This window comes from Exophiala bonariae (assembly GCF_035927105.1).
Source record: "Exophiala bonariae strain CCFEE 5792 chromosome Unknown scaffold_11, whole genome shotgun sequence".
Lineage (NCBI taxonomy): Eukaryota > Fungi > Ascomycota > Eurotiomycetes > Chaetothyriales > Herpotrichiellaceae > Exophiala > Exophiala bonariae.
In genome coordinates this window covers 423,131-444,986 of record NW_027042486.1, presented here as the reverse complement: position 1 = coordinate 444,986, position 21,856 = coordinate 423,131, and the positions used below count along the sequence as shown (strand labels likewise).

Sequence of the window (21,856 nt, the reverse complement as noted above, 5' to 3'; positions counted from 1 at the left end):
TCTGCAGAAATCACGCTTTCTACGTTAGGGGATCAAGGTTCCGGTCCCGGACTCAAACGTTCAAAATGGCCGAAGTTCAGATGATTTAGTGGAGTAATTCAATCTCCATCTCTCCCGAGTGTGAACTCCACGCTCGGAGAGGCAAAATGGCCGAGTTCTACCAGCCGAGGCTATCATGGGGTTGTTTGTGGGGCCGAGGACTCTCAGCCTTGTTTTAATGTCACACCTAATGTTCTTCCACCAAGCCCGTTTTCCCCGTCGTCGACACCAACATCGATCTCGAAAGAATGTCCGTCACAACGACAGCAAATCCTGTGTCAGCGACGGTGCTGCAAGCACTGACCGATTACGATCTCCACCACAGTGGTGCGCCAGAAACTCCAGGAACACCCAGTCCTCCAAACCAACAATCACTCGTCCATGCCGAGACGCCTGAAAATTGGGACACGGAGCATCGTCGAGTACCTCCCTACAGGCCTGTCGACCGGAGTCTGTTAGGCCCAGAGAGACCAGACGGAGTAAATGGAATTGAGAGAACATTTATTTATCTTATGCTAAATGGTGTGGGCGTAGTTGCGGTAGTGCATCACAGATATGGATATTGATAGAAATCTGCTGACAAGAATTTAGAGCATCGATCGAGTATGGCGAGCAACTGGAGGAAAGATCAATGATCGAATATTTAGACACGCGGTCGGAGGCGAATGGTGATTCTGGTGGAATGTTACCACGGCAGATTTTCTCATGACCTAGCACTTGATGAGGATTAATTTACAGAATCAATCTTGTTAATTTTGACCATATATATTTTTCATATTTTCCGCATGGTACTTGGACTACCTCACCCCTGGGGCACTGCACCCTGAAGTCGAGAGTATATCGCTCCTAACTCGCAGAGGCCTTAACCTCTTGCATACCACCATAGTCTTCCCCTAGCTGCTTTCCCCCGATCTCGACCGGTTTCGCTTCTTGCAGCACATACATCATTCGTCCCCATTGATCAGGACTGGCATTTCTCCATTGATGGTTCGTGCCTCTCTGAATAGCACAATCACCCCGATTCATCCTTCTGACCTCTCCAGAATCCAGGACAAGATCAAACACCCCTTCAAGGACGACCCCATAATCGAGACTCACAGTCCTGTGCATCTCTGAATGGTGAAGCGGTGGTACATCCACATATCTGAGAACAGAGCCTCCAGGAATCATTATACCAGGCGGACTTTGTTGGTGGGCTTTGTAAGTCTTGATATCGGCCGAGGAATTCAGGTCCACGGGCGTCTGGCTTGTTGTGTACCCTAGACCAAATCTGACTGTATCATGTCTGTCGCTCCATGGTAGAACTTCTTCGACGTCTTTGTGGAAAATGGCCTTTCCTTCACTGTTGTGGTCGGTTACAAACCGATGGATCTTTGGTAGCCCGTTCTTGTCCATGGTGGGAGTAATGCGTGCGAAAAAACGGGTCTTGAGATACGCCAAACAAGGAGAAAATTGCAATCTTTCAGTTTTTATCTGTCTTAATTCTCCAAATCGAGAAATCCTCAGTCAAGTCACTTATGGCGTCTGCATCGCATGGCTGTTTGGGGTACCTACGCGGAGCCGACACACGTCCCGAGTGGCCGGGACCACATTTCTGCGATATCGCCGAGCCTTAGAACCGAACACAACTGGTGAACGACGTATTGAAAATAGAATTAAATCATCAGGCAATGTACGATTGCTGGATTGATTCTCATAGTAACACGTACACAGTATCACTCATCGTAATACTATCGCAACCATGCCAAACGAAATCCGAGATCTCAGCTCTGTCGACGAGAGCAGCTTCCCATACATTTTCCAGAAGAATGTAACCATACCACTGAAAAGCAGTTCTGGTTTGGTCAGAGCAAATGTATACCGACCGAGGGGCTCAGATCAGACTCCTGTGCCCGTACTAGTGACATATGGACCATATGGCAAAGACATCTACTATGGTGATTTCCACGAATCATCCTTTTCGGAAGTCAACCCAGAGCAGAAATCCTCGCACTCAGCATGGGAAGTACCTGATCCTGGATATTGGACGTCTCAGGGCTATGCTTGCCTGAGAGTAGATGAACGAGGACTTGGCCAGTCACCAGGTCTTCTGGACACCATGTCGAAATCGACCAGCGAAGCGTTCTTTGACGCCGTGGAATGGGCGGCTGAACAGCCTTGGTCATCTGGAAAGGTTGGCTTGCTCGGTATCTCATATTATGCTGGAAGCCAATGGCGAGTTGCAGCCTTGCAGCCAAAGGGTCTGAGTGCCATCATCCCCTGGGAAGGCATGTCAGATTATTACCGAGATCGATGCCGACATGGTGGGATTTTGTCAAACGCCTTCATTGAATTTTGGTGGAATCGTCAGGTCGTCACGAATCAGTATGGTCGACCGGGTCGGAAGAATCGCAAATGGGGAGAGGATACGATTGAGGGCGATTTGGGTGAAGAAGAGCTCCTTGCCAATCGAAATGACCAAAATATCGATAATGCATCAAACGTGTTCAGGGACGAAGGATACTACGCGTCCAAGGAATACAACCTCGAAGACATCAAGGTACCGTTACTCTCAGTGGCTAACTGGGGAGGAATCCTGCTCCATCTACGTGGTAACGTCGTTGGTTATATGAAAGCCGGATCCCCTCACAAATACCTACGATTCATCACTGGTCGACATGACTTACCATTCTACTATTCTGAGGAGGTTGAGTTGCAGAAAAGTTTTCTAGATGCGTTCCTCAAAGGTGATGACCAGAAGGGATGGTCCACAGGGAAGATGCCAGCGGTGGATATCGTCCTTCGCAAGGGTGACGTGGGTTTCAACAACGCCGAAGCCGAGCGAGCATACACAAGGCGTACGGAAACTGAATGGCCAATTGCAAGGACTCAATATACCCCTTATTACCTTACTCCGGACAAGGCGCTGTCCACAAGCAAACCCTCAGTCGCAATTCCAACTAAACTATCGTACAAAGCACTAGGCACACTCAAAGCGCCCGAAGTGATTCAATTCTCAACACCACCCGTGGAAGAGACTACCGAGATCACCGGGCACATCACCGCACGACTCAATGTGTCGATGAACGCGTATATTGGCGGCACACTACCGAAAGACATCGACCTCTTTGTGACACTGAGACATCTCTCGGAAAAGGGCGAAGTCTTCTACACTGGAACAGCTGGCGACCCGGTGCCATTGTGCAAAGGATGGCTTCGGACGAGCATGCGGAAAATCAATACCTCGCATCCTTACCATCGTGAATACTTGCCTCACCGAGACTATTTCAGCACGGATGTCCTGCCAGTTCTGCCCGGGGAGGTGTATCCGGTGGACATCGAATTGTGGCCGACCAACGTCGTCCTGGAGAAAGGAAGTCGCTTAGTGTTTGAAATTTCGTCCGGCGACACCCAGGGCAGTGGTATTTTCTTGCACGTTGGAGAGAAAGACAGGTGAGTCAACAGATTTGAACTACCCGGGGACACCCTCACTGACAGTGACAACAGAACCTCAAAGCGATTCGCTGGTATGAATCATATCAATTTTGGGCCACAGTACGACAACTACGTTGTTTTGCCTATCATTCCGGCGGCATGATCTTATGGTAGACGATCGACGACAGAATCGAACAAGAGTAAGGCTGTATGAGGGACATTACAAAAGGCCAGGCACATGATTGTGAGATGGGCTCGAGGAGCATGAACACTAAAATGCCGAAGGAGCTACTCACCCTTAATATGGTAGAACCAGGCCGTGGGAAGTTGGCGTCTGAATTGTAGAAGCAGCAGTTACTAGCATTTTAGATGGAGTGAACGGCATATTAGGGTCTATTATCGACACCTAGAGAGTCTGTAAGTATCGGAAGAGACCAGGCGCAGACTGGCTTATTACCATAGGCTATATCCACTACTCATTCGTTGTGTTTCTTTCAGTCCTGATTTACTTTTCAAGACCGTGAAAACTCGTATAGCTTAATTTCAAGCTACGTAATATTGTTACTGTCTGTCCAGTAATCAATTTATTGGGAGGTTAGAATCTTTGCAACCCAATTGATGGGAATGAGAGCCTATTTCGAGAATGCCTGCCATGGTGTTCAAAAAGCCTGGACCACAAGTACCCGGAACTGAAGACTCTATGCCCAATCGGCATGCCGGTGAACATTTGAGATCCCACATCCCGCATCTCGGTTCGTGGGGATCTGGGGATTATCGAGCTCAAACTCAAAGCCAATTCCGTTATTGTTTGCCGAAGGCATACTGGGACATAAATCTGGTATGGTATTTGATGATCGTGTATGTGGCAAAGCACGCCAGGGCAATCTGCACGGAAACCTGCTACAGGTTCAGTACAAGAGCGAAGATTGCCCCTGAAGGAGATAAAATTTCAACGAAGGCTAAGCCCTGGCACTGAACAATTTGCAGATTGCGAGCCATGAACTCAATCCACGCGACCTTGTTCGACTTCATACATTCAGGCCATCTCGCCCTTCTCTCATTATCGATCATTGCGATTGTTTGGTTTGGTCGAGTGAGTAGACCTTTTCATCCCTCCTCTTCTCGATCTCTAGGGCTCAAAAAATGATGATCATGTCACTGATTGACCCAGTACATTTATGGCATCGCCAGAGACCCATTGAAGAAAGTTCCCGGCCCCTTTATCAATAGATGTGTAAATTGGAAGTTGAAATTCGCGACCATCAGCGGCCGACGAATGTACTACGTTCACGAGCTACATGAACGCTATGGACCATATGTCCGTCTCTCTCCGACAGAAGTGACTGTTTCAGACCCGGAAGGGTTCATCCAGATTCACAAGGTGTCTTCGGGTTTCACAAAAGCCAATTGGTATAATGAGCTAGTCAATCTCGAGCGATCGACACTATTCACTATGGTTGATGCTAAAGACCATGGTGCTCGACGGAGGTTAATGGCGAGAGCGTTCAGCAAGACATATCTGAGACAGCACTGGGAAGGTGTTGTTAGAGAGAAAGTTCGTCTTTGCATAACAAAGTTGTTGGAGGAGTCGAATGGAGTGGGGAAAGCAAACATTTTGAAATGGTGGACGTTGATGACCACTGATGTCGCAACACATCTCATGTTTGGAGAGTCATTCCATATGATTGAGCAGGGCAAGGTAAGTTTGAGTCATTGGCAGTGCTAAAACACGAGGAGATTGGAAAGCCGCTAACAAGCCGGATAACCAGAAAGATGAGTACATAAGGATTCTCGAAATAGCTTTGATGGGAGGTGGTATTGGAGCTGAGTTGCCTCTTGTTCGTGCGATTGGGAAGCACCTACCTTTTGAACCCTTTAAAACTCTCTTCGGCGGCAACAAATACATCATGGAGAAGGCGCAGACTGCTGTGAATAACGCATATGCTGCAGACGGCGAGAAGAACCTCTTCGCACACATTATCCATGAGGCTGGAAAAGGTGAACAGCTGGACGAGATCGACGTGAAACTCGAAGCAGGCGCTTTGATTGTTGCCGGATCCGACACCACCGCAGTCACGCTCACGTATCTCGTCTGGTGTGTTTTGTCCAGTCCAGAGTTATCAGCGTCACTTTGCGCGGAACTAAAAGGTCTCCCAGTCGATTACTCTGATCGTGATTTGGAAGACCTTCCAGTTCTGTCCGCGGTCATCGAAGAGACACTTCGCTTATATGGTGCCGCACCAGGAGGAATACCCCGACAAAAGCCCAATGGGCCTGAGTACCTGGGTGGGTACTTGATTCCCGCTGGCACGACCGTAACCACACAGGCGTACTCGCTGCACCGCAATGCTCGGATCTTTCCAGACCCCTTAGCGTGAGTCTTGTCCAAGTGCAGTACCATATAACACAGTGTTAATGTCTAACGGCCAACAGATTTGACCATACGAGATGGCTTCCCACTGAAGGGTTCACCCGAGAAAATCTCCCTGAACCAGAACTTGCGAAATCAATCTTCTCACCTTTTGGTGCTGGGGCTCGTGCATGCCTTGGAATTCATCTTGCTCGAACCGAATTGCGGCTTGGAGCGGCCGAGTTTTTCCTGCGATGCCCAAATGCGAAGTTGGCTCCTACTACAACACCTCAGAGCATGGAGATGGAGAATCATTTTTTGATCGCCCCAAAGTCGCACAAGTGCGAGATTATTTGTTGACAGTCAAGAAGAAAGTACTAGTGACCGCTGGAAAGAAGCAATCATTTCATGTAAGCTTGAATCATCAATCATGTACTGTTCTCAGATTGTGTATCGAGAGGAACTCGGAATGTCAACACTTGGGACCGAAAGAGAGTGGCATGAGGATGGCGACGCCGCTTTTAAGCAGTAGTTCATGCTAGACCTAATCAGCACTGGCCCGGAATTCTCACATGACCAGTAGCTGCATGCTTGTGGTCCACCGTAACCCAGATAGAGCGGAGTACAAGACTCAACGTCCCAGAATGTTCCACTTTCATAGAAACTTCGAGTTGATATCACCATGGATGCCTGCAGCCTTCGTTTGATTTTCCAAGTCCACTCAAATCTCACAAAATGGTATGGTAGTTCAGTATTTTTTCGTTCGATAGCACTAACATCATGCAGCCTCTTTCCGACTCCAAAAAGCGTCTCGCACTCTCCATAATAGATTTCCTATCAACCTCGCTCAAGGATGGAACTCTGACCGCAGACGATGCTGATAATATCGAAATTGCGAGCAACTGTATTGCCGAGGCATTCCAAGTCGATGCGTCCGACAAAGCTGCTGTCTCCGAGGCTGTAGGATCGCAAAATCTACTGAGCATATTCTCCGTCTATGAGAAACTCAAGGGCAAGGGCGCCCCCACGCCCGAAGGTAGCGCAACGTCCAAAGCAGCACCCGAACCCGCGGCAATAAATCCAGAAGCCGAGAAACTCAAGAGCGCAGGAAATGCGGCTATGCAACAGAAGGACTACAAGACCGCCATTGCAAAATACAGCGAAGCTATTGTGTTCTCACCTACGAACCCAATTTACCTATCGAACCGTGCTGCAGCATATTCTGCGAGTGGCGATCACGCAGCAGCTGTCCAGGATGCCGAATTGGCAGTCGCAGCAGATCCCAAGTACACAAAAGCATGGTCACGGTTGGGTCTTGCGAGATTCGCCATGGGAGATGCAAGAGGCAGCGTGGAAGCCTACCAGAAAGGTATCGACCACGAAGGTAGCGGAGGTAGCGAAGCCATGAAGAAAGGACTCGAAACTGCGAAGAAAGAGCTGGCTAGAATGGAAGCAGAGGAAGAAAATATCCCCGAGGATGATGTTGACGATGCTCCTGGCAATACCAGAGGTGGAGGTGGAGGTGTTCCAGATCTCGCTGGTCTAGCCAGTATGCTTGGTGGTGGTGGTGGCGGCGGCGGCGGAGGAGGTGGCTTCGACTTTGCCAGCATCATGAACAACCCTATGTTTGCATCCATGGCTCAGAACATCATGCGCAATCCAGACGCCTTAAGTGGATTGATGAACAACCCTACTGTTCAAAACATTATGAGCAATCGTAGGGAAGGTGGTGGAGGTGTACCTGACATGAGCCAGATTTCACAGCTGATGTCGGATCCTGCCATTGCTGGGCTGTGAGTATTACTTGTCTCTGAACTATACTACCATTTACTAACATTTCCTAGGGCTCAACAATTCATGGGCGGTCCAGGGGGTCCAGGTGCTGGTGCGGGTGCTGGTGCTGGCGCTGGCAGGGGTGCTGGACAACAATAAAGGCTAGATATGTGCCCTACGCTTAGCTGTTTATCGGTGATACGAAGGAATGATACTAAAGAAGATCACTTGAATAAAAACCCCGACAACTACACACTCTCGTGCATGATTGTTCCCACTCGTGAGAACATCAGACTTTGAAATCGCTGTTCCAACATGCTTCGAAAAACATGATCAGCTACGAGACGATGCTATAATACCCGATTTCTAAGAGAAGGCCCTGAAGCCATACTATGGAATGTCAAGTTCTAAAAAGCAACGGCTTCAACCGGTGTGAACGGACCATATTCCGCTTCCCGTAACTCAAAGCTCGACGTTGTTGCCGGTGCGTCGTCCCGAGTCTGCGAAGGGCTTCATAGCCGCCGAAGTTCAAGACTTGATTCTCTTGGCTGAATTCTGACATCACACTGCAGCCGTCACGAAATTCGAACTCTGTGAGAATAAACCCTGCGGAAGATCGCATGGCTAGTACATCCTATTGGTCTTGAGAGGCGAGCAGACCTGGTGCTGACCTAGTAGTTAGTATTCTTAGTTTGGTGTTAGGTACGAGCTATACAAACCCATGAGCATTTCAGCACAGACGGCTGTCGATGATATGTTGTTTCTATAAGTAACAAGACAGCCAGTTAGATAGGGAAGTCAAGGCCATCCAAGGCACCCAGCCAGGTACGAACAATCCCTTTGTCAGAGCTGAATCGAGGGGCACTTGTTGCGTTTGCTTGGTTGGAAGCGGGGTGAAGAAGTCTCGTACAGACTTTGAAGTGCTCCCTTCCGCTTCATGTATCCGGCATCCTTTGCCGAAGATGATCCATCAATCGCGGGTTGAAAAATCTTGGAAATAAGTGGAAAATGGCGCCTGGCAAAACTTTCTTCACCCTCCGCCTCTGTTGTTGATGCTACGTCGGTGTTTTCAGCAAGGCACCCCAAGCCTCGAAGAATGACGCCCTCGCCCCCATGCAAACGGGATGGCGACACCACCGGCACCACCTCCATCCAAGAAACCAAGAGTTTTGATCCCTTTTGCCTCCTCTACTCGTAACTTCCAAGGTTACTAGTAGGTTGTCGTACGCACCTTTTCCCACTCGGTGGCTCGACATCGGAAATCTTAAGAAGACCCGGATGGTACACCTCACTGTTTCCTATGTAAAATGGTGAGATAGCTATGCCAGCTGCCCACCGTTTTGTTCCACGACCAACTTCAGTATCTCTTATTGGCAACGTGCTTCCTTGTCTTTCTCTCTACACTCTCATTGCTCAACTCATACCTAATATCTTCCTAACACCAGATATGAGGTGCTGACTTTCCTTACCTCTGCTTATGGCCCACTAACCATCCACTCCTAACGATCAGTGGACTTTGATTGCCACTTCTGTGGGCACTCTATGTGAAAGATCAGCCTTGATAGGCTACGCAAACTACATCCCTGATACTCTGCTCTGCATCAATGTCATCACAGACGCACAAAATATGGCCTACCATTGTTTTATGTTTCAGCCTTCTCCTAAGTCAAGTCTATGGCATACCAGGCTAGTAAGTCACTTGTGATCAATCAGATCTTCCCTTCTCCTATCCCCGTGTCCAATCCTGAACCTTGACCAACTAAGCATTTGCTTTTCGCTCTACAGTGACTCGGGATACTGGACACCAACACCAACATCATATTGGACGACATGGGTCCCATCAACAACGTACACGACATGGACGACCTATGCTGGCGTCACTGTAACGATAACATCAATAATTCCATGCCCCGTCACCTCCACGGTCATATATTACTCCTGTTGCGACCAATGCGACCACAATTGCTATACACAGCCGTCAACAATCGTACCTCCGCCATTTACATATATAGGCACAACAACGGTCACATCTTACACGACCACGACGCCTTGGCCGGTCCAGACCATCACGAGCAATGGCCTGGTCATCGTCGTGATGGATACGACCACACCTGCTCAGCCGAGTATCGTCTACCAAACCGTTGTCAATGGTAACGATGCACAGGATTCCTCGAGCGGCTTAAACCTGTGGTCAATTTGCATGCCACTGGCTGTTATTGCCAGTATTATGATTTGTTTGTAGCCCACTTTTGGCGATGGTATACCCTTATGACTGGGACGGTAGTTTTGAGCCATGTTTTCTAAGGATATTCACTGATGGGGTACAAACTACGGTGGCTCTTGTGTAACTCAATAATGTTTGCGAAGGTATACCAGTCATGTTACGGGTGGAACAACTCACTCATATCATTGGGTAGAACCATGATAATGAGGTCCATGTGGCATGAAATATTTTACGGTCATCTAGGATACCGACCTAACTCAGGTTGATCTAATAGTAATGATAATAGTGTCCCACTTACTGCTCGTAAAGTGAAGATCCCCAGATGATTTACATTGTAGATCTTAGAGCCCCAGACTTGCAATCCCTCCACGCGAGCAACTGCAGAGCAAGGTTATCCAAACGGGATAGATAAAGCTATCTCACAATCCACCGCTGATTGGGTGGCCAGGAAACCCCCGAAGGCTTGACCTGATAAGCTTATCTGCCGCCCGTCACCTGTGTCTGTGCTCAGGCTCTCGAGGCCTGTAATAGTAAACCAGGCTTGTAACGACTTGTTGATTGCGTAGGCCTCTCTTATTGGGCGATGATGTTGTCCCTCAAGTGAGTCGCTTAAGGAAGATCAAACATGGGAGAGTCAACGTGAATTTCTTATTTTTCCCATGTCTCAGACACATCTAGAACATACATAGGAATGATCATCTTTCTTTCAACCGCATCGCGATAAACTTCCCAATAGATCTCCCATTGTTCGCCAAGGGGGCAGAGCATGGCAGGTCGACGAGCCGCGAAATGTCGTCCAGCTCCAACCTCAACCCGGCGATCCCGCACATAACATTCACAGAGCCATTCGGCGCAAACGCCAACGGGGGACGTCAGCATGCCCAAGCAGAAAACGAGAGACAACCACTGCTCGCGCCGACGGACTTGCACGAAGGAGACCACGATAGGGAGGCCCTCAGTGACGACGACTATCCGGACAGAGATGGGCTGTATCCCCCGAATTGTACGTGGACGAGCGACCAGCCGCATCCGCCCAAGGGAGCAGATCCCTATGAGAATTCGAGGTGTAATGTCTACGAGAATATTCACCGGTTAGTGTGCTGTTGGCATGATTTTGGGTTTCTTGGTGGTCTTGTGTGGTTGACTTAAATTTGATGCTACAGCATTCGACGAGATATCATCAATACGATAGGTTAGCAAGTCAATGAGCGGAGGTGTAAGTGATGTGCTAAGTCTCCTTCAAGATGACCCTTACTCGCTGGAGCAACTCAAGGCTCCAAGAATGAACATCACGGTCGTGCGACCATTCGTCAATTCGTTGTACGAAAAGAAAGATCTCTCGGTTGGTGAGGCCGCCCAATTTGTGTACTATTGCGAAGGAGCACTAGGTGACTGACAACGCCCAACAGTGTATTGCCTGCTGGTCAACCGCGTCCAATTCATCCGGGAACAATCATATGCGGCACATCATCAAACGGTGAATCTGACGCGTGCGCTCCTCTGCGAAATGATCGCGGAGAAGATCCTCCGGAAATACAACGAGGACAATCCAGGTCCGCGCGGCCTGCTCAAACTGGCCAACATCCTCGTAGCCGGCTTCGAGCCCTTCCAAGGCGCCCCCGAAGAAGTGACCAAGAACAACCTGCACGCCATGCAGTGGGTATCGTCCCAGAACGGGCGGAGTGGGAAGGTCGAGCGGACGCTGACCGCGCTTGAAGTCGCGATCGTCAGTGAGAGCAAGAGTTTCCTCGCCAGCAGCGCATCGCAGAAGGTCGTGGATGCGATTTATCGTGGCAAGATTGTTTATTCCCCGACTAGCTTTATCGACATCATCCCCGATCGCTGGAAGAAGAGGCCTATCTCGTTGTATGATCCAAGAAGAGGGCCGATTTTAAATCAGTACCGACTGATTGTGCCGAGGACGAGGAATATCGTCGAAGTGGTTCAGTTTATGATTCTGCTTGGTCTGTATATTGCGGTCATGGTGGGAAGAGAATCCCGGATGACGACGGAATTTCACCCTGTGGAAGCTGTCTTCGATATCTATGCCGCTGGATGGGTGAGTACGAGATTCCCGGTTTGCGGACCACAAGGCTGATGGGAGTGTCGTAGGTCCTCGATCAATTTGCCTCCATTCTTGAACATGGGTGGGGAGTTTACAGTCAAAACTTGTGGTCCTTCTTGGATGTCATGTTTGCGACGATATTCATGGTGTATCTGGTACTGCGCTTGCATGCCATGACCATCATAAACGAGGAACAGTCTACCTTATTGGCTCGCACTGCGCTGGATGTTCTTAGCTGTGCGGCTCCGGTCTTGATACCTCGATTGGCTTTCAACATCATGTCCGAGAACGTGCTGTTTGTGTCGTTGCGGGCGATGATATCGGACTTCGTGACGCTTTCGGCACTCGCGGTCTGGTGTTTTGCTGGATTCTTGTTGAGTTTGAAATGGTTGCACAATGGTGCTCACCAGGTACGCTTGCTCCATCCCGGAGTATTGCTTTCTTCTAACTCTCCTAGTCAATAACGATCTCCAAATGGATGGTCTGGATATGGTTTGGCTTAGATGGAACTGGTATTGACGAAGCGCCCGACTTTCATTGGTTTCTTGGTCCAATGCTCATGGTCCTCTTTGCATTCCTGGGCAATACGTTATTCCTAACCATTCTTGTCTCGATGTTGTCCAATACGTTCAGCGGTATTGTGTCTAACGCAGTACAAGAGATCCAATTTCGCCGAGCTGTTCTTACATTCGAGGGCGTCAAATCCGACGCCATCTTCTCATACATGCCGCCTTTCAACATCTTGGCACTGGTCATCCTACTCCCCCTGAAATGGAGTATGTCAGACCGAATGTTCCATAAGATCCACGTCGCAGCAGTGCGAACGCTGAACTTACCAACTTTACTTCTCGTCGCATGGTACGAAAGGAGGACTTTGTGGATCACTGATAAGAGGAGAAAATATGGCGGCAAAAGAATCGACTGGAAGAATACCCATGGTCCGAGTGTCACACATGCCCAATTCTGGTCCATTTCGAGATTTAGCGTACATGGAGATCTTCACGCGGTTTTCGAAGCTGATCCTCCACAATCGGTACTGGACAAGATCATCAAGGATGACAACTTCGAGCCTGGTGATCCACTCGGTGATCTCACACGAGATAGGCTGAATGCTCATTTCGGGCACTCATCACGGCATAACAGTGTTGCTGTCGAGGAGCCTCGCAAAGAACCAACTAAAGAACCAGTGACAAAGAAAGAGCAGCTGAAAGATGAGACATTGAAAAAGGAGTTTGCAGACTCAAGTGATGAGGAGGAAGTAGATCATCCGGCTGGATACCGAAAACCTAGACGTGGAGAAAGGATGGATTCCATGATCGATCTTAGCGACACAGACCGCGATAGCAGATTGCTGGAAGCCACGGCACGACTCCATAAGATGGAAGAAGCTATGGCAAGGATGGAGACGATGATCGCGCAATTACTCGGGGATGATGGAAGCTCAGAACCAGATAAGCAAGAGCCAACCTCAGGGAAGCCAGATATTGAAGGTTGACAAGGTTGGTAAGGTTGATAGAATGGTCATAAGAATATGTACTATTGTTCGAGATGAACGGATACATGGTTTGATGCTGGTGGGAAGGAGAAGTAATAAGAACTTCGGTTTGAGGCTCCGGAATGCCAATTATGGAGTACTAAATAGCTAGCCAGCAACCCGCCGGAAAACCAATGGGGGGTCCATGGGGGCCACGTTTGTTCTGAGCCTCACTATCTTTTCCTACACTTCTTGTTCCTTTCTTCTGCCATTAAATGCCATGGACTCCGAACGCCGTGGACTCCGTGAAGGTGTTTCGCCGAGAGTCATACTAACTTTCTGTTTAATCAGAGGTCCAAATATAAATATTCCTGATTAAATGCATGTTTAGAGTCGGACCCGGGCGGCAGCTACACCGACGCTGGGCGCTCGATTGTTCCCGTGTGCAGATATCTCATAACCACAAAATGTTTCTAGCCAAATGGCTAGCATGCAACATATCGCTAAGGTAAGGCTTCCGAGACACTCTTTCGAAAGTGTAAAGCCTTACTGAGATCTAGTTGGTGACGGTCGAGGCCAGCCATGGTTGGGGCGAGAATACCTAACAAACGACTGCCACGCTATACTTACAATACGTCCGGGTCAAACAGTCAGGCTTCACCATAGCTTGAGACAAGATCACAAGGCCGGTTACATTTCCTTTCAATGCCTGCGAACTGAAACACTCTTGCAACGTACTAGGCCTTATACGTGCTACAATAACTATCAAGTATTGTATGATGTAAATCTGATACGAAATACCAACTCCTGAGTATCGAACTCTGGGGAACCTTGAGCGTCAGCACGATTTTTCGTTTTATCAGCATATTGGTAACATGTAAAATATACATCGCGTCTAGGAAGACAGATCTTCATCTTGCAGCCCATCCTAATTTCTCAGCTAGCATCCTGGTAAATGCAATGCATCGTCGGGCCGCAGGGTCCAAAAGGTACGAAGTACTCCAGACTCCAGTATCTCAGCCTTATCTCCAGGTACCGACCTCGACCCTCCAAAAGCGACCCTACCCCGAGCTCGCGTAGCACGACCAATTTGAGGAAAAGATGCTGCGTGCCTGACGCGGCTTGAATCGTAGCCTTAACTAGAAAACGAGACTACGAAATGGTTGCATTATTCATGCTGCGGCTCGTCGGTAGTTCTCGCGTACCTTACAACCTTTAACTCCGGGGTTCTTGCCAATCAGTTACCTAACCAGCATGGGTAGGGCTTCCGCGACGTTGTTCAAGTTTCCCACTCACGTTAGTTCCTTCTTCTTTATTTATCCATTGATGACTTTGCTCTGTAGATCAACTTAGTCTCGACCTCTACGCACGCCCCCATTGTTCGTCCAAGATTAGAAAGGTAATAGCATCGATCTCGATGGTACGAGCTTATCCAAGCATTGCGCCTTTTTCTCGCGCCTGAGAATCGGACCCGCCAGTCTCTGCGAGCCATTGGCGGAGCTGCAATCCAATAGCTTCGACCTGCCCTCTCTGAATGCCTCACAAAATTCCCAATCTATTGCCTACCAGGTCTAGAACAGCAACTTCACGGTACGAGTAAGAGTAGCAGCAGACATTACTGACAAGCAAATGTGATCACTAGGCTGGACAATACCAGGAATTCCGCTGTTACTCATGACTAACAACGTACGAGTCGGTGTATCTATGGCCAGAACATGGCAACACTGCGTATCTAACTAGATCTTCTCTATTGACATGCACCGGGTAAGTATTTCTCCCACCTATTTCGCCTCTAGATGAAGCACCTCTTGGACTTTTAGAAGGAATCTGCCTTGAGGGAATGACCAACGGGTACCCAAATGCCGGGACCCCCGATCCGTCAGATCGCCCCATTCAGGCCTCATACTATATGTCCACACAGCCCTACCATTTTAAGGCCTTTTGTGTCGTAGGCACAAAGACCACAAAGACCAAAACGCGTTCTACATGTCTCTCATACGACTTGTATGGGCATGACATGAGAAGTTGAAGCACTTGTTGAGAGTATCCACTTCTATCTCTTCTATCCTTGGGTCCACACTTTGAATAGGCAATATTCTTGTGGTTCTGAAGTCCAAGATAGATCTTCTCAAGGACAATACTATTCTATGCTTCAATATTAATATCTACAGTTATCGGAACCCTCAGGAGCGAGCAGGAAGCTTCATTCTCTCCTGGTCCCGTTATTCCCCAAGTCGCTGTCCCCCCTTTCATCCCCGACCTAACCGCACTTTGCCAGCTGGCATGGGTATCGACCCTCTTTCATCCTCATTATCTCATCGAATACTCGTGTTCTTACCCCTCTACACTAGTGCATGTTCATCCTTGGAACCCCTTCATCAAAATCACTCCTATCTACCAAACAGAATACCGAGCTCGTTACAGGTCTTGATCGAGTTGATCCCTTGATCGGATTTTAACCGCGTTTGACCTTCTCTCAACCATCATCATATCTTATTCTAGTCGATGTGAATATACTTGACACTGGGATGAGCAGTTCCGAAGAAGATGGCTCCACGTCTGAGCATCCGCCACGTCGGGCGTCCCATTTGCCAACTGATCGAGGACGTACTAAGAAATGGGCACCCAAGACATTCAACGGATGCTTGACATGCAAGTACGTCGAGCCTTTTATCGAGTTTGAGACATCACTGATAAATCATACAGAAAAAGAAGGATAAAATGCGATGAAGGAAAACCTTCCTGCCAAAGGTCAGTCGATCGTAATGATAGGCTACCTCGTAGACGCTGACAAGGTATTTAGATGCCTCAAATCCAACCTTGATTGCAGTGGATATGCACCACCCAAGATCAGGTTATTTGAGCCCGCGCCTATGTCCACTCCAACACCACCACCAATGTCAGCCCAAATGTCGGCAAAAGGCACCTCGACCATCAGTGCTAGGTCACAGGCATCGAATACCCTCCAGTTCCAGTCCTATCTTGACAACTATCCCCATCCACATAACTTAGCATTGGCTCCATCGTTCGGAACAGATGAAGACTATCGATCGTTTCAATTCTTCCTTGAAAAGACCTCCAGTCTCATCTCAGTATACTCCCAACCTTATCTGTGGACAGTGCTCCTGCCCCAGGCAACTTTCCGCCAACCTGCGATCAAGCACTCGATTCTTGCGCTTGCCACTTTACATCAATCCCTGACCAATTTGGAATCGACTGTGGCTGCCAGGGAGAACCATGCCTTTATGTCGCACTACAATCTAGCCATCCGTGCCTTGGTGACTGACAAACCTCCAGTCGATGTAGTGTTGACGACCTGTGTTATCTTCTGGGCATTGGAAAACTTCAACGGCAGTGGAGAGGCCGCGTTTGATCACATGAAGGCGGCGATCAAGATCCTTGGAGAATGGAAAGCTACCAAACGACCTGACGACCCATCCAACGATCTCATCACCAAGTACATCGAGCCTACAATCTGCGAGGGCATCAAGTTCGCATCCAAGCTTCGCGTCGATCAATTACAAGACCAGATGAAAGCACTATCATTGAGCACACAAGACTACCGAGTCCTCAACCTTGAACATCCAGCATTCGAAGATTTGGAGCAGGCAGAAAGATACCTTCGCGACTGTATCATGGAAATTCTTCGCTTGACAATGACACTGAAGAGCCTTACCCCCACGCTCCGGGACCAGATCGAAGAACTAGAAGCCCGACTCAACAAATGGATGCACCTCTTCCAGCCCTTGACGGCCACAGGACCCGTCTCCCAACGAAAAATGCTCGTGGTGCACGACATAGCCGCGTACTGTCTGCTAAGCCGCTTGAAACTCAAAGCCGGAATCTCCGACCCCAAGACGATCCAACCCGGCCGAGATCGCTACGCATTCATCGTCGTCGAAGTGGAAGACATGTTGAAATACGACCCATACTGCACCGAACTCAACCAGAAACCCGCTCCTCTTCTAGGCTTCGTGCCGGCCGTATTCCTCGCGGCGACGACCGCGCCGAAAGCCCAGACGCGCCAACGCGCCATCAACGCACTCCGCCTCCTGGACGCGATGCACGGGCCATGGTGCGGAAGATTAGCCGCCTCGGTCGCGGAAGTGATGCTTGAGATTTCGCAGCAGTTCTCCCTAGCCGTCACCGAGCTCGACATCGAGCAGATGAACTTTGAATACGACCTGCAGAAGGGTCAGTTACGCTTATTTTGGCAGCCGGACGACGAGCATTTGCAAGGTTTCAGCTATGTGAAGGAATTGGATTTGCCACATGTTAGCTGGGCGGATGGTGTGAGTCTCTTGTCTTGTTTCCCTCCACTTTTCGTGCATTACATGGAATTATCAAAGACTAATCCTTTTTCTCCTCGTGCCTGTAGCAACGACTACCGGAGCTCATCCAGTATTTTGGATATTGTAAATTGTAGAAATATGCAAGTAATTTGGGATGGAAGAATGTGCGACGCTCAGTCGAAATCAGGCATTGGAGGAAAGGAACAGAGAACAGACCCTCACACGCAGTTTACTATACAACATTTCATTTCACATGAATTAACGCAGCAGCAGAGATACCAGCATTAGATACCTCAGATAGACCGATTGAATTACAGAATCCAGTCAACATGAAGACATTTCAAGTGTCGAAGCTTTTTGTATCTTAATATCATGACTATTCACTTCTTCTACATCAGTGTCACGTCTAGACACTAGCTATTACGCACAGAGGTTGGTCAAAGTTCTAGATTATCACGACTCTATCACTTTGGGGACTGCAACCCACCATGGCCCTGACCATGGCTAGCAGTCCTCGACTTGGCATTGGCACCAGAACTGCCGGCCTCCTGCTCGAGGAAAGTCTGCCACAAATCCGCCAAGCTCTCTTTACTGCCCGGGCTGAGCACGCCGGCGCTTTCGGGACTTGAAGTGAAGAAGTCGTGACCATGCTGCTGCAGCGCCGGCGTGCTGGGCGTGCGGTGCACGAGCTGTGAGCCGGGGAGGCGGAGCGACGAGGACGAGGTGGAGGTCACGCCGGGACGTGCGAGGCCGGCTTGTTCGCGCTGTTCGTCGGTCCAGTTCAGGAGCGCTGCGATCAGTTGTAGGATTTGGAACTTTTTGGGGTCTGAGCGGTCGAGGGCCAGGAAGTGTAGGATGTGGTTTGTTACGATTTGTCTGTTGTGTAAAGGGGCAGGGTTAGTTTGGCCGATTGTGGTCAATGAGGGGAGAATTTGGTGGATTTGTTTGGGTCGTGGCAGGGGAGGGGGGGTGGCAGGATCAACTAGAATGGGAAAACAAGGTGACATAGGCGAGAGGAGTCCGTCATGTCTGGCCATGGCAGGAGGAACAGTACTCAATTCCCAGTCGCTGAACGAGCCAGTACTTTCGATATGATAGATGCAGTATGCAGTGATCGCATGTCTGCCTTGCAGTGTTGTTTTGTTCCGCCCCAATAGCATCTGTTGCGAGGGGGTTGGGCCTTAGGTCTATACTTGGAGGGTGGGGCGGGGCGGGAAGCGAAACATCGAGCCGCACAGGGAAACCCAGGGGGCCTGATTTGAAAGAAACAAGCGAGGGTGGAAAGAAGAAGCGGGCTGGAAAAGAGTAAGACTCGTCAAGACTTACCTGTCGACATTGTCCTCCGGTTTCCCTTTCTTCAAGAACCTCAGGGCTTTGGTTAGGTGGTCATTCAATATCACGGCCTCGTGTCGGAGCTTTCCGATCAAGAGATTCTTCTCCTTGACCTCTTTCTCAAACGGCAAGGCGCGCTCCAGGTCCTTGCTGGCGTGGTCGAGCTCGGCAGCCGTAGCGTCATGTCTCTTCTGCAGGTCTTGAAGCTGATTGCGCAAGGATTCTTGCTCAGCCTGGTTCGTCTCGACCAGTTCTTTGAGCTCCTGCTTGCGAACGTTCTGGATCTCCTGCAGAGCTTTCTGTAGGCCGTCTACCGTGCTAGATTGAGTGTCGCGTTCGGAGCAGGCCTTCTCGTACGCTTCCTTCAATGTAGAGACTTGTTCTTCGAGATCTGTATGTCGGTCGTTCAAGTCTCGTCGGATCGTGCGCTCTTCCATGGCCAACACTTCCCAGTCGTGCATGGCTTGTTTGGCATTCTCGAATTCCTCTCGCAGATATGCTTCTTGCTCGATCAGCTCATCTTTTTCCTTGGTCCAGTTCTGTTGTGCGAGTGTCATACGGTTACGGAGGCTGGATAGCTCTTTGGACTGTTCCGCGACCTTGACCTCCAATTCTCGATTTCGTATGCTCAAATCCTCGACTTCACCAGACCGAGAGGTGTATTTCTCCAGTAGCTCTGATTTCTGTTCTTCGAGGTCTTCGATCCGCGTCCTTGACTGCGCTAGCTCTTCGGCATCGGCTTTCAATCTCTCACCCAGTTGTGATCGGATTGTATTGACCTTTCCCAGGAGTGACTGGTACTGCTCCTCGGCAGTATCTTTTGCATCTTGAGTGTCGGCCAGTTCGGTCTGAACCGCTTCAATCTCCGAACTGTGCTTGGATTGCAATTCCTCAATCGACTGTCGTAGCTGTGTTACCTCCACTCGAAGTGCATCCCGGTCTTTCACCAGCGCATCAAATCGGGCAGCTGCGTCGAAGTCTGCTGGTCCAGTGGGGACCTTAGTAGCCGACTTTTCCGGTTCATCCTTTTCATCTTCGTCCTCGTCCTTTGCTGTCCGTGGTGCGTCCGCAGGTGCACCTGCGCCAGGACCCTCATTTTCTGATGCGTCCTCGCTTTCGACGCCGGATTTCGCGTCTGGTCCATTGACAGATTGATTCTCAAGTGGAGTGGATGGTTCGTCCGCATCTGCCGCTATTGACGCAGAAGTAGACGTGGTCTGAGAATTGGTCGGCGGCTTCTTCTTAGGTTTCTTCTTCTTTTTCGACTTCTGATCTGTTACAGGACTGGATTAGTTCAGTGCTCAGAAATAGCAGGGACAGGGGTTTAAATGTGTGCCCGGGTTCACAAACCTGAGGGAGGCATGGAAGACATGATTATGGATGAACAATGAAGGGAGACCTCAGATGTGTGCAAATGGCAACATGGGACAACGGGAAAAATGTTCTCTTGTCTGGAGTGTCCGCAGTCAATGTCCGGATCCCAGACTTTGGCAAAACGTGTCAACAGCGATGCCGTTTAAGCTGCAGGGATCTTTGTTCCGCGGTTGTGGCTGGAGATCAACGCAATCCCGCACTTCACCCACTTGGCACTCCTCAGAAGGACTTGTTATTATTAGTATTATGTCTCCTTGATCAATTCATCTTTCTGAACCAGGACAAGGCACTCAAAGGCATATTATTGCAACACCTTCACCTCTCCCTCGTTCGCAGGAACCCTCAAGTTCCAGTGATTACGTAAACAAGAGATCCACGTGATTGCATTTGGTAGACATATATATTCCTGCTGACCGTGAATTCATGCCCACAACAGCCCAACAATCATTGTCTCGATCATTTCAAGGCTTCGACATATAATTCTCTCATTCCCTTGAGCAGAGTTCCCACATCTCTCGTAATGTTCATTCGATCCACAATCTTCTCAACCTTTGAAGCCTCCAGCTTTGGCTTCATGTACACCACTTCATACCTTCCACTTCCCGTCTCAGGCACCTGTACTTCAAACATCGCTTCTCTTTCCTCGCCCGTCTTACCACCCTTAGCCGGCGGAAACATGAAGCACACCCTAATTTTATTCTCATCACCACTGCCATCCAGTCGACATCCAAGGTAGGTTTCCCAGAAGTTCAACTCGGGCCCATTCAGTCGGCTCTGGCTTTCAACCTTCTCAGAGTATTCTCGTTGAGCTTGAAGTTTGACATCGATCTGGCGTTGGGTTTGACTGATAGCAGTCTTAAGCCGGTCGCGCGCTGCACATTGGTTTGCCTGATGCGATTCCAGTTTTGATATCTGTCCCTGCATTTCACTCTTCTCTGCCTGCTCCCTTGACAAAACGTGATCGTGCGTCGAGAGTGTTGATTGTAGTGTGGAAATCTGGGTGCTGCAGGATCGCTGTTCCTCTGTGTATTGTTAGTGTGCATTTTGACCAGACCGCTAACCTCACTTACCACTGATTTCTCCGAGTCGAGCACGAAACTCGTTCCTCTCCTCCAGCACCCTTTTCCGTCCTTGTTCAATGAAGGCATCGAATTTGACCGTAAATTCTGCCATTCGCTTTCGCAAGTCCTCGAATTTGAAATCCACCGTCGGCAGTTGCGTCAAAGGACTATCTGAATAGGAAACCGGTCCATTGTGAGATTGAGATGCGCGAAAGGACGAGGTGCTCGCCGAAAATGACATGGGAGGTGCAACTGTCGCCATTGTAATTTTCCTGCAGTCGCCTGAGTTGCTATGTTCGAATTGTGGTTATCTAGTCGACGTTGACTTTATGTGGTGAGGTGACGACAAGTAGATGAAGTGTCGGCGCGATTGAAAACAAATGCTGGTCGTTCGGGGCAACCACGGCAACCCATAGTGCTTGGCATTTTTGATGGAGAACCTTGGCGCTTTTGACATC

General features: G+C 49.2%; 8 protein-coding genes across 8 annotated transcripts; 5 read left to right on the top strand and 3 right to left on the bottom strand.

The window, feature by feature from the left end:
• Positions 1-885: 885 nt before the first annotated feature.
• LTR84_001818 (uncharacterized protein) lies at positions 886-1,434 on the bottom strand (the record flags this gene model as incomplete). Its single annotated transcript, XM_064845436.1, has 1 exon — positions 886-1,434. One exon carries the CDS (start codon positions 1,432-1,434, stop codon positions 886-888), a length of 549 nt encoding a protein of 182 aa, XP_064706981.1.
• A 346-nt stretch (positions 1,435-1,780) lies between these two features.
• LTR84_001817 (uncharacterized protein) lies at positions 1,781-3,475 on the top strand (the record flags this gene model as incomplete). The annotated part of the gene is made up of 1 exon (XM_064845435.1): positions 1,781-3,475. The coding sequence occupies one exon, from the start codon at positions 1,781-1,783 to the stop codon at positions 3,473-3,475; it is 1,695 nt and encodes a 564-aa protein (XP_064706980.1).
• Positions 3,476-4,450: 975 nt separating this feature from the next.
• LTR84_001816 (uncharacterized protein) lies at positions 4,451-6,163 on the top strand (the record flags this gene model as incomplete). The annotated part of the gene is made up of 4 exons (XM_064845434.1): positions 4,451-4,546; positions 4,625-5,152; positions 5,223-5,827; positions 5,887-6,163. The coding sequence occupies 4 exons, from the start codon at positions 4,451-4,453 to the stop codon at positions 6,161-6,163; spliced, it is 1,506 nt and encodes a 501-aa protein (XP_064706979.1).
• A 375-nt stretch (positions 6,164-6,538) lies between these two features.
• LTR84_001815 (uncharacterized protein) lies at positions 6,539-7,735 on the top strand (the record flags this gene model as incomplete). The annotated part of the gene is made up of 3 exons (XM_064845433.1): positions 6,539-6,541; positions 6,590-7,596; positions 7,648-7,735. 3 exons carry the CDS (start codon positions 6,539-6,541, stop codon positions 7,733-7,735), a joined length of 1,098 nt encoding a protein of 365 aa, XP_064706978.1.
• Positions 7,736-10,589: 2,854 nt separating this feature from the next.
• Positions 10,590-13,360, top strand: LTR84_001814 (uncharacterized protein; the record flags this gene model as incomplete). Its single annotated transcript, XM_064845432.1, has 6 exons — positions 10,590-10,891; positions 10,964-10,992; positions 11,045-11,146; positions 11,210-11,859; positions 11,913-12,275; positions 12,323-13,360. The coding sequence occupies 6 exons, from the start codon at positions 10,590-10,592 to the stop codon at positions 13,358-13,360; spliced, it is 2,484 nt and encodes an 827-aa protein (XP_064706977.1).
• Positions 13,361-15,867: 2,507 nt separating this feature from the next.
• Positions 15,868-17,765, top strand: LTR84_001813 (uncharacterized protein; the record flags this gene model as incomplete). The annotated part of the gene is made up of 4 exons (XM_064845431.1): positions 15,868-15,995; positions 16,046-16,090; positions 16,143-17,631; positions 17,718-17,765. The coding sequence occupies 4 exons, from the start codon at positions 15,868-15,870 to the stop codon at positions 17,763-17,765; spliced, it is 1,710 nt and encodes a 569-aa protein (XP_064706976.1).
• A 330-nt stretch (positions 17,766-18,095) lies between these two features.
• Positions 18,096-20,335, bottom strand: LTR84_001812 (uncharacterized protein; the record flags this gene model as incomplete). Its single annotated transcript, XM_064845430.1, has 3 exons — positions 18,096-18,753; positions 18,958-20,236; positions 20,314-20,335. The coding sequence occupies 3 exons, from the start codon at positions 20,333-20,335 to the stop codon at positions 18,096-18,098; spliced, it is 1,959 nt and encodes a 652-aa protein (XP_064706975.1).
• A 458-nt stretch (positions 20,336-20,793) lies between these two features.
• LTR84_001811 (uncharacterized protein) lies at positions 20,794-21,660 on the bottom strand (the record flags this gene model as incomplete). The annotated part of the gene is made up of 2 exons (XM_064845429.1): positions 20,794-21,359; positions 21,408-21,660. The coding sequence occupies 2 exons, from the start codon at positions 21,658-21,660 to the stop codon at positions 20,794-20,796; spliced, it is 819 nt and encodes a 272-aa protein (XP_064706974.1).
• Between the last annotated feature and the right edge of the window lie 196 nt (positions 21,661-21,856).